Below are 18,735 nucleotides of genomic sequence, written 5' to 3'. Positions count from 1 at the left end.
TTTTTTTTGGGAATCCTCTAAGGTGAAATAAAGATTTGTTGGTATTTTTATGTAAGAAATGAAAATCAAATTAATTTATAACCATTTTTGTTAATTTTTAAAAATTTCCAAAAAAAGGATATATGGCAAACTTCTTATGTATATGACGTAATTACACAATATTTGGTAGACATATTAGTGAGACCATTTGCCATTCATATTCCTAGTTTTAAGTGATTTGAAGATTTAACAAAGTTTTTGTAGAACTTTATTTTCGAAAAAAAAATTATTTTTTTCTTAAAAATTTAAATATTCTTTAAGAAAGTACCAAAAAAGAATATATGGCCATCTTTTTATCTAAAGGACTTACAATTCAAATTTTTGGTGAAGATGTCCATATGACCATGTCTCATTAATTTTGTAAGTTTCAACTTATTTGATACAACAACAAAGATTTTATAACAATTTTTAATTACTTTAGTAATGAAAACAAGGATCAAATTAATTGTTGAAATTTGAAAAACAAATCTATGGGGCAACCTCTAAGGAGAAATAAAGATTTATTGGATTAAAAATTAAATTAAAAGTAATATATAACCATTTTTGTTAAGTTTTAAAAATTTCCAAAAAAAGGATATATGGCAAACTTTGTATGTATATGACCGAATTGCACAGAATTTGGTATTCATATTAATGAGACCATTTCCCATTCCTATGCTTAGTTTTAAGTGATTTGAAGATTTAACAAAGTTTTTGTAGAACTTTATTTTCGGAAAAAAAATTAAATTTTTATTTTTTTCTTAAAAATTCAAATATTCTTTAAGAAAGCTTTAAAAATTTTTAAAAAATATATAAATTTTTGTAAGTACCAAAAAAGGATATATGGCCATCTTTTTATCTAAAGGACCTACAATATAAATTTTTGGTGAAAATGTCCATATGACCATGTATCATTAATTTCTAAAGTTTCAAGTTATTTGAGACAACAACAAAGATTTTATAACAATTTTTAATTACTTTAGTAATGAAAACAGGGATCAAAACAATTGTTAGCATTTGAAAAACAAATCTATGGGACAACCTCTAAGGATAAATAAAGATTTATTGGTGTTTTCATGTAAGAAATGAAAATAAAATTAATTTATAAACATTTTTGTAAATTTTTAAAAATTTCCAAAAAAAGGATATATGACAAACTTTTTATGTATATGACCAAATTGCACAATATTTGGTAAACATAACAATGAGACCATTTGCCATTTATATTCTTAGTTTTAAAAGATTTGAAGTTTTAACAAAGTTTTTGTAAAACTTTATTTTTGCAAAAAACTTTGGATTTTTGTCTTGCTTCTAAAAATTTTAATATTTTATTAAAAAGATTCAAAATATTAAAAAAAAATTTAAAATTTGTTCAAGTACCAAAAAAGGATATATGACCAAATTTTTATCTAAAGTATTTACAATAAAAATTTTTGATGAAAATGTTAATATGACCATGTCACATTCTTTTTGTAAGTTTCAATGTATTTGAGATATTAACAAAAATTTTATAACTATTGTTTAGAGGTAAAAAAGTAAAAAAAAAATAAAAATTCTTCATAAATTTCTAAAATTATATCAACAAAGATCTTATAAAAATTAAAAAAAAAATTCATTAAAGTTCAGGTAAAAATTTCGAAAATTTAAGTAAAGTACCAAAAAAGGATATATGGCCAACTTTTGAACTAAAGAACCTACAACATTAATTTTTGGTGAAAATGTTAATATGTTCATGGCACATTAATTTTGTAAGTTTCAAAGTATTTGAGTTAACAACAAAGATTTTATAAGCATTTTTTTTAAAACAAAATTTAAAAAAAAATTTATTAAAATTTTTTTCCAATTTAGAAACATTTTTGTTATATATTTATAAATATAACTCGAGTTTTGCTATTTTTTTTTTAATAATTTGTTATTTAAATTAAGTGTTTTGTTATAAAACTGCCATTGTTATTTAGCTATTTAAAAGGTTTTCTATTTTTTTTCTAAATTTTCCTTGAAATTAACAGCTATTTTTGTATTATTATTACGCTCTAGCACATGACAAAAACATGTCTGTATTTTATGACATTTAAATTGAATGTCGTTGGCAAAATTAGCATTTTAGCTGGAAAAAAGGAGCGGGAGAGCGAGTAAATATTGTGGAAAATTGCATGGGTAAATGGGTGTGTTTGTAAAAACGTAATCAAATGGTGGTATATATGCAAATTTCCATAAATATAACTGCATATTAATATGCATATCAGATGATGAGCAGCATATAACGATAGAGAGGTTTTCTTTTTAAACATTAAGGATATTATTAGAACGGTTTTTGTTGTGGTTAGAAATAAACAAACTCACTATAATGCACAGCCTGCTTTAGAAAGTCATTATTATTATAATATGATAGAAAGAGAGAGGGAGAGGGAAAGAGGGACATGTAAATTTAATGAAGTGAAAATTAGTTTGTTTGCAACTAACCAGGTTTTCTGTGTATTTTTTTATTATTAATTTTAGAAACTGCTTTACTGCTGCCGGCTTCCTTGACTCACCAGCATCATGTAAATGACAGCAGTGTCAGACGCAATTTACGCAACCACTACAGAGAAACCTACCAGCATAACAGAGAGCAAGAGTAAGTATTTTAAATGTTTTTTTTAATTTCCTTTATAATACATCTTAAAAAGGATTTGAAAACAATTTCTAATATCCCATAAATGTAACAATAATTTTTCATTTCTGGCAATAAAATCGAAAACTACTGTAAAACGGATATAAAACTACAATAACAATTTGCTTAACAGAACATAATAATAGAAAAAAATAAGGTTAATTGTAGGAATCACTATTAAATAGAGATAGAGAAATGGAAATGGAAATAGAGAAAAACTACATATAAAAAGGATTTAAAAAACAATTTCAAATAATCATAATATCAAAAAAAGACACAAAAAAAATAGCAACTTCCCTGTCTCTTCATGCTTTCTTATACAGCATCCGTTTCCTTTTTTTTGTCATATAAAATTCTCTATAAGGGTTAAGCTTCAATAAGCTTGAAACCAAAATTGCAACAAGCAATCAATGCTGTTGTAAAATGTTGAAAGACATTTTAAAGCAAAAAAAATTGGACTCTTTTACAGCAACCAGTGGACGAAAGTAAAAAAAAAATTAAAAAAATCCCTAGAATGTTACTTAGCCGGCTACAATGGCAAAAACAGAAATGAAGTTAAAACCAATACAAATTGTAGAAAATTTTTCTAGTTTTTTTTTGCAATTTTATGAGCAAACTATACAAAAAAAACAATACAATCAAAAAAGTTATAAAAGACAAAAAATACAACAACAATAACACTAGTGTTGAAAGAAGCTACTACTGCAAGAAGTTACCAGAAATAAGGAGACAGTTTTATGCATGAAACTTGCAAATGAAACTTTAAATTTAGTAAAAAAAAAACAGAACAAAAGGAAATGAAACAAAAAGTTTTTTGATTTAAAGAGAAACAGTGGGAGAATTAAAGAAAAATAAATATTTATAAATGTTTTCATGTAAGAAATGAAAATAAAATTAATAAATAATCATTTTTTTAAATTTTTCAAAATGTCCAAAAAAAGGATATATGGCAAACTTTTTATGTATAAGGCCAAATTGCACAAAATTTGGTAAACATATTAAAGAAACCATTTGCCATTTATATTCTTAGTTTTAAGTGATTTGAAGTTTTAACAAAGTTTTTGTAGAACTTTATTTTTTCCAAAAATTTTTAATTTTTGTTTCTTCTTAAAAATTGAAATATTCATTTGGAATGATCTCAAAATATTAAAAAAAATTATAAATTTGTTAAAGTACCAAAAAAGGATATATGGCCAACTTCTTATCTAAAGGATCTACAATATAAATTCTTGGTGAAAATGTCAACAAAGCCATGTCACATTCATTTTGCAAGTTTCCAGTTATTTGAGACAACAACAAAGATTTTATAACAATTTTTAATTACTTTTGTAATGAAAGCAAGCTCAAAGCAATTGCTGGCGTTTCAAAACAAATTTACTGGACAACATCTAAAGAGAAATAAATATTTATTGGTGTTTTCATGTTAGAAATTAAAAAAAAAATAATATATAATCATTTTATTAAATTTTTTCAAAATGTCCAAAAAAAGGATATATGACAAACTTTTTATGTATAGGGCCAAATTGCACAAAATTTGGTAAACATATTAATGATACCATTTGCCATTTATATTCATAGTTTTAAGTGATTTGAAGTTTTAATAAAGTTTTTGTAGAACTTTATTTTTTCAAAAAATTTTCAATTTTTGTTTCTTCTTAAAACTTAAAATATTCGTTTGGAAAGATCTCAAAATATAAAAAAAATAAAAATTTGTTTAAGTAGCAAAAAAGGATATATGGCCAACTTCTTATCTAAAGGCTCTACAATATAAATTCTTGGTGAAAATGTCAACAAAGCCATGTCACATTCATTTTACAAGTTTCAAGTTATTTGAGACAAGAACAAGGATTCTATAACAATTTTTAATTACTTTTGTAACGAAAGTAAGGACCAAAGCAATTGCTGGCATTTGAAAACCAAATTTACTGGGCAACATCTAAAGAGAAATAAATATTTATTAATGTTTTCATGTTAGAAATGAAAATAAAATTAATATAAAACCATTTTTTAAAATTTTTCAAAATTTTCAAAAAAAGGATATATGACAAACTTTTTATGTATAAGGCCAAATTGCACAAAATTTGGTAAACATATTAATGATACCATTTGCCATTTATATTCTTAGTTTTAAGTGATTTGAAGTTTTAATAAAGTTTTTGTAGAACTTTATTTTTTCAAAAAAATTTTAATTTTTGTTTGTTCTTAAAATTTTAAATATTCGTTTGGAAAGATCTCAAAATATTAAAAAAAATATAAATTTCTTTAAGTACCAAAAAAGGATATATGGCCAACTTCTTATCTAAAGGATCTACAATATAAATTCTTGGTGAAAATATCAACAAAACCATGTCACATTCATTTTACATGTTTCAAGTTATTTGAGAAAACAACAAACATATTTTTTTCACTAAAAAAATTTTTTTCCGAAAAAAATTTTTCAATCTTATCTAAAGTATACTGAGTTATTGTCACACTAAATTTAAGATCCTTTTCTTATATTCATAAATTCCAGCTCCACTGTCTTGTTTTCCTCTTCAATAGCATGTAAAACTTTTACCATTTGTTGCAATGACCCAACGTTTGTCCCCCTATTCCATACATTACTTTTAGTTTTTTTTTTCTTATTATCTGTAGCAAACAATTGGAAACTTAAACTGTCATAATGTCATATGGTCTGCTCTTAACTCTCTACCATCATCATCATCATCATCTTCATCATGCAAATAGTTTTCTTACTGCATTGTTTTTAGCAGTTTAGATTAAAAAGTTCTTCATAATATTTTTTTGCTTTAGCACCGACAGCCATAATAACATGCAACATGTTGCAACAAGAAAAAAATGATAAAAAAAAAAACTTTCAACAAAAAAATTATGCTTAATAAAGAATAAACAAAAGCAAAGAAGTTACAAGTAACCAGCTATAACTTAGCCAATACTCCAGGAAAGGATACACTCAAGACTTTATTATTTGATATACAAAGGATACACAATCATTTGGAAATTTACCGGAAAATATTTGCCAGCAATAATTGCGTACATTTGTTTAAATCACTGAAAATAAATTGCTTATTTTCTGTGAGAAAAAAATCCTTCCTCTGTTTTATATTTCCTTAATGAGGCTTTAAACTGACCCTTCTTATTTGTCACAATATTAAACACAATATAATTTAAGCCTGTTGTCTCTAAGGAGATTTTAAATATTTGTAGAACCTACCAACCAACAAAAAAAAATACAAGGAAGCGAAGGACCAAAACAAATTGAAATTTAATTGGCGTAAAATCAGTTTTTTTTGCTATTTAGGTTTGAAAAGATACAACTGTATTAGAATTTCTTGTAAAATCAGGAACATGAAAAGCTGATAAAACACAACTTAATAGCATATTCAGCCAGCTGAATAAGTGGATTGAAATTAAAGTTTAAAGGATATGTTTAAAGAAATGGAAAACATGAAAAATTTACAATCATCAGAAATTTTTGAATTTTTTTCGAAAATTTTCGAATAATTATTCGAATAAAAAACCGATTAATCGATTATTTATGAAATTAATATTCGAATAAAAAGCTTATAATTGAGATAATACTTAGAAATTTATTCAATTGAAAACAGAATAATCAAAAAATTTCATAAAACAAATATTTTTTGTAAAAATTTATTCGTATAATTAAACGAATAAACAAATATTTTTTGACGCTTCAATTCAATTATTATAATAATTAAATTATTTTTAATCCTGCATTGAAAGACAGAATTAAATTGGGTTTTTTTTAAAAATAATCGAATAATTATTCGAATAAAAAACCGATTAAATTGAAAATTAATCGAATAAAAAACCAAATAATAAAAATAAATTATTCAAACTTATTTTCTAAAGCTTATATTATATAATTACACCTACACAGTTTTTTTTTACAAAAAAGCTCGAAAAATTATTCGAATAATTTTTTCCGAAAATTAGCTGGAAAATTTTTTTGCCAAAAATTTATCGTTTTAATTTCTGTATTGAATTATTAGAATTATTTTAAATTTTTCCAAAATAACCGAATAATTATTCGAATAAAAAACCGATTAATTTTAAAATTATTCGAATAGTTTTTAAAGCTTATATTGTATAATTATAAATATTCAGTTTCATTATAAAACTAGGATAAATATTCGAACAAAAAACCGATTAACCGGTTGTTTTATGAAAATAATATTCGAATAAAAACCTTATAATTGAGTAAATACTTAGAAATTTATTCAAATGAAAACTGAATAATAAAAAAATTTCATAAAACAAATATTTTTTGTAAAAATTTTATTCGAATAAAAAACCGATTAACCGATTTTTTATGAAAATAATATTCGAATATAAACCGTTTAATTGAGAAAATACTTAGAAATTTATTCGCATGAAACCCGAATCAAAAAATTCCTAAAATAAATATTTTTTATATTGAATGATTGAAAAATGTATTCGTATAAAAAACCGGATAAACGAATAACTATTGACGCTTCTATTTAATTATTATAATTATTCAGATAAAATTGTTAACTCTGCATTGAAAGACAGAATTAATTTGGTTTTTTTAAAAAATAATCGAATAATTATTCGAATAAAAACCCGATTAAATTGAAAATTAATCGAATAAAAAACCAAATAATTAAAATAAATTATTCAAACTTATTTTCTAAAGCTTATATTATATAATTACAACTATACAGTTTTTTTACAAAAAAACTCGAAAAATTATTCGAATAAAAAAACGAAATAAAAATCGAAAAAATCTTAAATTTTGGAAATTTAAAAAAAGTTCTCTTTTTAATTTCTATATTGAATCAGCAGAATTATTTTAAATTTTTCCAAAATAACCGAATAATTATTCGAATAAAAAACCGATTAATTTTTAAATTATTCGAACAGTTTTCAAAGCTTATATTGTATAATTATAAATAATCTGTTTAATTATAAAATTAGAATAAATATTCGAATAAAAAACCGACTACACGGTTTTTTTATGAAAATAATATTCGAATAAAAACCTTATAATTGAGAAAATACTTAGAAATTTATTCAAATGAAAACTGAATAATAAAAAAATTTCATAAAACAAATATTTTTTGTAAATATTTTATTCGAATAAAAAACCGATTTACCGATCGAAAAATTAGCTGGGAAATTTGTTTGCCAAAAATGTATCATTTTAATTTCTATATTAAATCAGAAGAATTATTTTAAATTTTTCCAAAATATCCGAATAATTATTCGAATAAAAAACCGATTACTTTTTAAATTATTCGAATAGTTTTCAAAGCTTATATTGTATAATTGTAAATATTCAGTTTCATTATAAAACTAGGATAAATATTCGAATAAAAAACCGATTAACCGGTTTTTTATGAAAATAATATTCGAATAAAAACCTTATAATTGAGAAAATACTTAGAAATTTATTAAAATGAAAACTGAATAATACAAAAATTTCATAAAACAAATATTTTTTGTAAACATTTTATTCGAATAAAAAACCGATTAACCGATCGAAAAATTATCTGGGAAATTTTTCTGCCAAAAATGTATCGCTTTAATTTCTATATTGAATCAGCAGAATTATTTTAAATTTTTCCAAAATAACCGAATAATTATTCGAATAAAAAACCGATTAATTTTAAAATTATTCGAATAGTTTTCAAAGCTTATATTGTATAATTATAAATATTTAGTTTCATTATAAAACTAGGATAAATATTCGAACAAAAAACCGATTAACCGGTTTTTTTATGAAAATAATATTCGAATAAAAGCCGTATTATTGGGAAAATACTTAGAAATTTATTCAAATGAAAACTGAATAATAAAAAAATTTCATAAAACAAATATTTTTTGTAAAAATTTTATTCGAATAAAAAACCGATTAACCGATTTTTTTATGAAAATAATATTCGAATATAAACCGTTTAATTGAGAAAATACTTAGAAATTTATTCGGAAAAAATCCTAAAATAAATATTTTTTATATTGAATGATTGAAAAATGTATTCGTATAAAAAACCGGATAAACGAATAACTATTGGCGCTTCTATTCAATTATTATAATTATTCAGAAAAATTGTTAATTCTGCATTTAAAGACAGAATTAAATTGGGTTTTTTTTTTAAATAATCGAATAATTATTCGAATAAAAAACCGATTAGGTTGAAAATTAATCGAATAAAAAACCAAATAATAAAAATAAATTATTCAAACATATTTTCTAAAGCTTACATTATATAATTACACCTATACAGTTTGTTTTACAAAAAAGCTCGAAAATTTATTCGAATAAAAAAATAATCGAAAAAATCTTAAATTTTGGAAAATTTAAAAAAGGTTCTCTTTTTAATTTCCATATTGAATCATCAGAATTATTTAAAATGTTTCCAAAATAACCGAATAATTATTCGAATAAAAAAACCGATTAATTTTAAAATTATTCGAATAGTTTTCAAAGCTTATATTTTATAATTATAAATATTCTGTTTAATTATAAAAAAACTTGGATATATATTCGAATAAAAAACCGATTAACCGGTTTTTTATGAAAATAATATTCGAATAAAATCCTTATAATTGAGAAAATACTTAGAAATTTATTCAAAGGAAAAGAAATTAATCAAAAAATTTCCTAAAACAAATATTTTTTTATATTGAAAGATTGGAAAATGTATTCGTATAAAAAACCGAATGCATGAGCTTCTATTCAATTATTATAATTTGTCAAATATATTGCTACAATTGTTCTAAACAGCTCTATTTTTAAGTCTGCATTAAAAGACAGAATTAAAAAGTTTTTTAAAAAAATTATCGAATAATTATTCGAATAAAAAATTATTCGAATGAAAATTAATCGAATAAAAAAACAAAAAATAGAAATAAATTCTATTATTTTCTAAAGCTTTTCAAAAAATCTTCGCAAAATAGTTATCTTTTTTGAGAAATTAATATTCGAATAATTTAGAAAATACACGAAAATTTATGCGAATAAACACCGAATAACCTAAATTTCCTGAAAATAACCTATTATTAATTTTTATATGGAAATAGTATAATTATTTTGATTATTTGCTTAAAAACTCAAAACTTTATTCGAATAAAAAAACCGAATACATAATCGAAAAAAAATTTAAAATTTAAAAAAAGTTTAGTTTGTTATACGTAACTTTTAGATCAAAAATATTTATATTTTTTTATGACAATTATATTCGAATAAAAATCGAATGATTTAGAAAAATAGTTTGAAAATTATTCGAATAATCGAAAAAATTGCTGAAAATAATATATTTTTTTGTTTTATATATAAATTATATAAATTATAAATTGATTTTTTCATAAAATATCAAATAATTATTCGAATAAAAAACCGATTAATTGGAAAATTAATCGAATAAAAATCAGAATAATGAAAAAAAAACTATAAAACTTTTTTACGATATAATTATTATTCGAATAAAAACCGAATAATTTAGAAAATAGTCGGATATTTATTCGAATAATCGAAAAAAATCTTTTAAAATATTATCTTTTTTAGTATTATAATAAAAGATTTGATTTATTTAGATTTTTTCATAAAAAACCAAATAATTATTCGAATAAAAAACCGATTAAGTTGAAAATTAATCGAATAAAACACCGAATAATGGAAAAAAAACTATGAAATTTTTTTTTATTCTTTAATTAAAAATATACAGATTTTTCACAAAATAATTTGGTTTTTCATTCGAATAATTATCCGATTATTCGAATGAAAAACCGAATAATCGTAAAATTTTATTTTTTATTTGTAATATTTTAATCATAAATACTCAGAATAATTTTCACAAAAAAAAACTCGAATAATTATTCGAATGAAAAACCGAATAATCGTAAAATTTTATTTTTTATTTGTAATATTTAAATCATAAATACTTAGAATAATTTAGGAAAATAGTCGGAAATTTATTCGAATATTTAATTGAAAAAAATACCTAAACATATTTTCATTGTTTGTGTTATAATAAAAGATTTGTTTATTTTGAATTTTCATAAATAATTGAATAATTATTCGGATTTCTTTGAATTTGAATAGACCAATAAAAATATCCGTATTCGTTTAATTCAGTAATTATTGTGTATAATATTTATTATTGCCAAGATTTCTGCTTCTTTTGTTTTCAAAAAAAAATTGGTTTTATATAGCTAATTTAATTGTTTATTATTAATTTCCCAGCCTTTGTAAATATTCGTTTTTTAATATATTTTTAATCTCTCATTATTACACTTTCATTAAGAGGTTTTTTCTGTACTAATAACTTTTTTCAAAAAGAAAATTTTTTGTTTCCTTTTTCCCAGTAACTACTTTGTTTTAAGCTTAAAACAAAACAATGAAATCTCTTGTTAAAACCGCAATAAAAGAAACCAAATATTGCCCCACAGAAATTATAACTTAAATCTTAATTAAAAAGTGAAATTAAGGGAAAAAGAAATCTTAAAAAAGGAAGAAAAAAAACGAAATATTTTCACATTTCACAAATATAAAAATAAGTAAGAGTAGAATATTCGGCAGTGCTGAATATTATATACCCTTCACATTAAACAATATTTTTAGATGAACAAAAACAAATTTGGTAGAAAAAAATTGAGTCTAAAAAAATATGGTGAAAAAAAATTTTAATTTTTTTTTTAAATTTGTTCGATTATTCGGTTTTATTTCGAATAATTATTTGAGATTTTTAAGCAAATTATCAAAATAATTATAATATTTCTATACAAAAATTTGGTTATTTTTAGGAAATTTTGATTATTCGGTTTTTATTCGAATAAATTTCCGAGTATTTTCTAAATTATTCGAATAATATTTTTATAAAAAATTTATGATTTTTAAATAACAAATAAAAATTTAGAAGAGACATTTTTTGCAAAACTTTAATTTTCAACCGAATTGGTTTTTCATTCTAATAATTATTCGATTATTTTTCAAAAAACCAAATTTTTTTTCGATTATTCGAATAAATTTTCGACTACTTTTCTGAATTATTGTGAATAAATTTTTCAAAAAATATTTGTTTTCACAATTAAAGGGTTTTCTTCGAATATTAATTTCATGAAAAAATTGGTTAATCGGTTTTTTATTCGTATAATTATTCGGTTATTTGGGAAAATTCAAAAAAATTCTGATGATTTAATAAAGAAATTAAAAAGAGAAAAAAAATTGATCAGCTATTTTTGTTTAAAAAAAAAAAAATTATTCGAATAATTTTACGAGCTTTTTTTAAAAAAAATATGTATGGGAGTAATTATATAATATAAGCTTTTTTCATAATTTATATTAATTATTTCGATTTTTATTCGATTAATTTTCAACTTAATCGATTTTTTATTCGAATAATTATTCGATAATTTTTTTTTAGAAAACCAAATTAATTCTGTCTTTCAATGCAGAATTAAATAGAATTAATAAATTATAATAATTATATAGAAGCGTCAATAAATATTCGTTTATTCGGTTTTTTTTACGAATAAATTTGTCAAAAAATATTTGTTTTCACAATTTTTCACAATTAAACGGTTTTCTTCGAATATTAGTTTCATAAAAAATCGGTTTTTTCTTCGAATAATTATTCGGTTATTTGGGAAAATTCAAAAAAATCTCATGATTTAATAAAGAAATTAAAAAGAGAAAAGAATTTCCCAGCTATTTTTTCGAAAAAACAATGTATTCGAATAATTTTAAGATCTTTTTTAAAAAAAAATCTGTATGGAAAATTAGAAAATAAGTTTTCATAATTTCTTTCTATTATTTCGATTTTTATTCGATTAATTTTCAACTTAATCGGTTTTTTATTCGAATAATTATTCGGTTATTTTTTTAAAAAGCCAAATTAATTCTGTCTTTCAATGCAGAATTAAATAGAATTGATAAATTATATTAATTAAATAGAAGCGTCAATAAATATTCGTTTATTCGGTTTTTTTTACGAATAAATTTTTCAAAAAATATTTGTTTTCACAATTAAACGGTTTTCTTCGAATATTAATTTCATAAAAAAAATCGGTTAATCGGTTTTTTATTCGAATAATTATTCGGTTATTAGGGAAAATTCAAAAAATCTCATGATTTAATAAAGAAATTAAAAAGAGAAAAAAAATTTCCCAGCTATTTTTTCGAAAAAAAAAATTTATTCGAATAATTTTAAGAGCTTTTTTAAAAAAAAATCTGTATGGGAGTAATTATATAATATAAGCTTTAGAAAATAAGTTTTCATAATTTATTTCTATTATTTCGATTTTTATTCGATTAATTTTCAACTTAATCGGTTTTTTATTCGAATAATTATTCGATTATTTTTTAAAAAACCAAATTAATTCTGTCTGACAATGCAGAATTAAATAGAATTGATAAATTATAATAATTGAATAGAAGCGTCAATAAATATTCGTTTATTCGGTTTTTAATACGAATAAATTTTTAAAAAATATTTGTTTTCACAATTTTTCACAATTAATCGGTTTTCTTCGAATATTAATTTCATAAAAAATCGGTTAATCGGTTTTTTATTCGTATAATTATTCGGTTATTTGGCAAAATTCAAAATAATTCTCATGATTTAATAAAGAGAAAAAAATTTCCCGGCTATTTTTTGGAAAAAAAATTTTATTCGAATAATTTTATTCGGAAAATTAGAAAATAAGTTTTCATAATTTATTTCTATTATTTCGATTTTTATTCGATTAATTTTCAACTTAATCGGTTTTTTATTCGAATATTTATTCGGTTATTTTTCTCAAAAACCAAATTAGACTGTGAAAAATTTGGGTAGTCCCAGTTTTTAGCTTTTTTCATAATTTATTTCTATTATTTGGATTTTTATTCGATTCATTTTCAACTTAATCGGTTTTTTATTCGAATAATTATTCGATTATTTTTTTAAAAAGATCAAATTAATTCTCTGATCATTTTTGGTGAAAAAAAAATGTTGATGAATTTTTTTTTTTTTTGAAATCATGATAGTCACAGTTTTTAGCTTATATCTCAGCCATTTGTTGGACGATTTTCTCGATTTTTCAATAGCAATCTAAGTTGAACTATAGCGGATATATTGATGTATTAATCATGTATATAAGTAATTTGTGGACTACGGAAAGTTGATTTCAACATACAGACGGCCAGAAAAACAGGGCTCTATAAAAAAAAAAAATGTAGAAATTACAAACGGCCTGACAAACTTATCACTCATGCTGAAGGGTATTATAATAAACTGGGTTTGGGTTTTTTTTTTGTAAATATTAAACAAGATGTTGGTATTTAAGTTTTCCCTAAGGATGACCCAATTTTTCAAATGATACAGAGAAAATGAAACCAGAAAGAAACTTAACAAATGTAGAAAAACACACACAAAGATTTGCTAAGCTGACACACTCAGATATTAAACAGGAAAATGAAACAGTAAAGGACAAAATAAGAAAATCTGTTTTAGTAGGAAAATATAAAAAAAATCTGTAGCTGCCACTGTTTAAATGTGTTGCAAGTAAGACAACATGTTGTCGTGTTTATGGTATATTTATATACTTCACTTAGTTAATATACTTAAAAGCCGGAAGCCATATATCATCTTCTGCCAAATATAAATACAAATATACTTAGACAACAAACTCATCTTGAAAATCCTAACTAAACTAACTTAAAGCCATTATAATTTAAGCTCAAAAATAAAACAGAAATTTTATTTAGAAATTAAAATATTAAATTAAAAAGTGACTGAAAATAAAGCCATATTAAGTTCTCCCCCTTTGGTTGCCTTTATTACCCATATTTCTTTAATTGTTTTTAATTTTCCAGGGACTTAAAAAACAATAACTGCCATAAAGTTGTTAAATAAATTGTTTAACAACATTTAACACTGTTTACTGCTGTTCTTTATTGTTTTTGTTTTACGTACCCCAAATGTTTTTATAATTTCGATTTATTTTGTTTTCATTTGTATAGAATTAAAATTCATTTAAAAAAAAATTATATGATTTTGTCAACAAAAACATTACAATTTCAAATTTTTATGAGTTCAATTAAATACAAACAAAAACGCAGAACAAAATATATAAAACAAAATGTTTTTATGGTGTCACTAGCAGCTGTGTTCGATAAACTCCAAATAAATGCAAAACAGCAAAGAAAAAAACATGTTATCAGTTACCTAGAGGACAATATACAAATCAATATACAGAAAAGGGCAAACTAAAAAAAATAAATTTTTAGATTCGACAAAAATAATTTTAAATTTTGCAAAACTTTTAATTAGAAAACACTAAATTACCAAGAAACTAATATATATTGACATTTCATAAAAATTTATATAATTTGTTTTACCGAATTTAAGTTAAATTAAAAATTAGTTTTTTAATACACCAAGACGTATGATTAATAATAATTCCGAGGTTGTGTTAGATAAAGCCTTATAAGTTTTGAACTGAAAGAGCTACAAATAAAATTCGTTTTATTAATGAAAGCTAAGACCTTAGGGCTTATTTTAGTATCAAAATTTATAACAGTTCATTAATAAAATTAAGAAAAAAATTAAATTTGTTTAAAATTTTTCATTTTTGAAAATTTAAATTTTAAAAAATTTTAAATTTCAATGCCAAACATAAAGCAATTTAATGTATTAACCTTTATTTTTAACAATAATTTACTCAAGATTTCTCTTAAAAGAGAAACTTTAGTTTTTTAGACATACAGTTTAGAATTTAAAATTGAGTCCTTTATAACAGTGTTTTATGGCAAAAAAATCTTCTTAAATTTTGCAAAATTATCATTTAGAAAACACCAAATTACCAAGAAAATAACATATATTGACATTTCATAAAAATTTATATAATTTGTTCTACCGAATTTAAGTTAAATTAAAAATTTGTTTTTAAAACACCAGGACGTATGATTAATAATAATTCCGAGGTTGTGTTAAATAAAGCCTTATAACTTTTGAACTAAAAGAGCTACAAATAAAATTCGTTTTATTAATGAAAGCCAAGACCTTAGAGCTTATTTTAGTAAAAAAAATTATTACAGCTCATTAACAAAATTAAGAAAAAATTTCATTTTTAAAATTTTTTAATTTTTTGAAAATTTTAATTTTAAAAAATTTTAAATTTAAATTCCAAACATAAAGCAATTTAATGTATTAACCTTTATTTTTAACAATAATTTACTCAAGACGTTTCTTAAAAGAGAAACTTTAGTTTTTTAGACATACAGTTTAGAATTTAAAATTGAGTCCTTTATAACAGTGTTTTATGGCAAAAAAATCTTCTTAAATTTTGCAAAATTATCATTTAGAAAACACCAAATTACGAAGAAATTAACATATATTGACATTTCATAACAATTAATATAATTTGTTCTACCGAATTTAAGCTAAATTAAAAATTAGTTTTTTAAACACCAGGACGTATGATTAATAATAATTCTGAAGTTGTGTTAGAAAAACCGTTATAACTTTTAAACTAAAACAGCTAGTGATTAAATTCCTTCAAACAATGAAAGCCAAGACCTATGGCCCTATTTGAGTTTAAAAAAATATTAATAATCATTAACAAAATTAACGAAAAAAATTTAGTTTTTGGAAAAATTTTTATTTTTGAAAAATTAAATTTCTAAAAAAAATTAAATTTTAATATTAAATATAAATCATTTTATTATATATGAAACTGAAAATTAAAGCCAAGACATTAGGCTTAAAATAAGTAAAAGTTTTTGTTTTAAGTTTTTAGTAAAAACCTGTTTTTTTGTTAAGAATACAGAAATTAAAAAAAATTTTAAATTTATTTTTTTTTAAATTTTAAAAGGAATTTGGAATCCTTTTAAGTTTTATTTATATTTAAGTAATAATAACGTTAAGTAATTGTTTTCCATTGCAAACATTTCTAGCTAATAACAATAAATATATAAATTTATTAAAAATGTAATTTAAAGATACAAGGCCTATGATTAATATTAATTTAGAGGTTATGCTAAATAAATAGCTATAATTTTTTAATTAAAATAGTTATTAAAATAAATGAAAATGAAAATTAAACTAAAAACATTTGGCTTTCAATAGATAATAGTTGTTATTTCAATATTTATTAAAAAACTCATTATTTATTAAAATTAAAAGAATCCTAAAAATTTTTTTCTTTTTATTTTTTTTTAAATTAAGTGAAACATATAAAATTATTTTAAGTTTTCTTTATATTACAGCAATAATATTAAAAATTACAATTAAAATTAAACAAATCCTTTAAGTTTCATAAAATTTATAAAATTTTCAATATTTTTCTCTATCACTCAAGAAGGCCATGTTGGTTACAGTGTAACTCTATGTTTATTCAAACACAGTGGTTGCAAAATTAAATTTTCTATTAGCTTATGTCCTGCTTTATAATAGTCTAAAACAAAGTTTTTCAATTTAAACAATAGTTTAAGTAAATATTACAAATTACCATATTTATGGTTGATCTCAATAGGTGGCGTATGATTAATTTATAGGTTGTTTTAAATAAACCGCTATAACTTTTGAACCAATAAAGTTATTGAACTCATTTAAAAAGTAAACTAAAGCTAAGATTTGTAGTTCTTTTTAAAAATATTGTATGATTGTAAATCCTCTTTACCTTTCTTCGTGCTAAAGTTTGTCCCTTCTGCTTATTTTTTTGTCATTTAAAAAAACCCTTATTTTTACCATCAATGCTGGCAATTGAGCAAATAAGTGAAAATAAAACCAGCATAAATATATTCATTTACCAATATTAAATGTAAATGTTACTTTCCCAGCAATAAAAGCAATTGGCCAGTATTCCCCTGCAAACAAAAAAAATGTAAATACAACTGAACTTCTGTTATTTAAAATGTTTTCAAGCAGCCATTTAACTTTTTATTATTTCAATAACAATTTCACCTGCATACTCCCCTCTTATCACAGCAAAAATAAAAACTCCTTTATCGGTCTCTTAAAGCTATATGGCTTATATTTTTTTTATTACTTTTTGTAGTTTTTAATTAAATCTTTATGTTTGTTTGTTTACTCTCATTATTTTCATTTAGCAGCAGACATTGAAGCAAATGTTTTTCAATTTTTTACAGTCTAATTAAAAGCTTTTTGTCTCTAAAAGTTTTTGTCTTCATTTTTTTTAGGGGAGTTTAATGCAAAGTTTTTGCAATGACCATAAAAAAGATTGACAAAAGTTTTGTTGTTTTTATGGACTCTTCGATTATTATGACTTGTTTTTGAAAACGAAAAAAAAAAAACTTTTTCTAGCTAGAATATTCATGTGTACGAAATGTATATTCATGAGCTTGTTGGCTGAATGACTTTTTTATGAGGTTTTAACGTTTATGACAGTTATAAAGGAAAATAAACAAGACAGCCAAGGATAGCAGCAAGAAAATACTTAGTGCAACGACATTTTCCAAGAGTCTCTTCCAACAATTTCCCTTTTTTCCTCTATCACTTTCCTCTATGCTTTTCTGACCAACCCCTATATCATATATTTATATATTTAACTTGTGCAAATCTCATGAAAAGATTATGACTTTTAAATACTTGTACTCATGCATGATGCCACACAAAGATTCATAACAACTACAGCAAAAAGTAAGAAGAAAAAAATCGGAATTCAAATAAAATCTGTCAAGCGTGTTGTCAGGAAAAATAGCAGTAATAAATGATAGTAAAATAAAACAGAAACATTTCGGATTAATATTATTATGTCATAGAGATTTATAGTTTGTGTCTGAGCACAAGTGAATCGATACTATTTTGTTGCAGAAAACAAAGTTCAAGTAATAAGTTGTAACTTAAATGTTTATAACTTATAGCAGATTGTTTTCTTCCTTATTTTTATGGCGGACAACAGATTTTTGTTAAGAAGAAAATAAAAAGACCAGAACAAAACTAGAACAGAACTAGAACAGAACTAGAACAGAACTAGAACAGAACTAGAACAGAACTAGAACAGAACTAGAACAGAACTAGAACAGAACTAGAACAGAACTAGAACAGAACTAGAACAGAACTAGAACAGAACTAGAACAG

The 18,735-nt window shown here is 22.2% G+C and overlaps 1 protein-coding gene across 1 annotated transcript in view; it reads left to right on the top strand.

The window, feature by feature from the left end:
* vex (vexed) overlaps positions 1 to 2,646 on the top strand; it is a 49,283-nt gene extending 46,637 nt beyond the window's left edge. Inside the window, exon 3 of the mRNA XM_065509586.1 lies at positions 2,518 to 2,646. Within this exon, the coding sequence (XP_065365658.1) occupies positions 2,518 to 2,639 (122 nt within the window). The 3' untranslated portion in view covers positions 2,640 to 2,646. The remainder of the gene's footprint in view (positions 1 to 2,517) is intronic.
* Positions 2,647 to 18,735: the final 16,089 nt, after the last annotated feature.

This window comes from Calliphora vicina, chromosome 4 (genome assembly GCF_958450345.1).
Source record: "Calliphora vicina chromosome 4, idCalVici1.1, whole genome shotgun sequence".
NCBI lineage: Eukaryota > Metazoa > Arthropoda > Insecta > Diptera > Calliphoridae > Calliphora > Calliphora vicina.
Note: the sequence above shows the minus strand (reverse complement) of the source record. Positions and strands in the feature narration are given on the sequence as shown.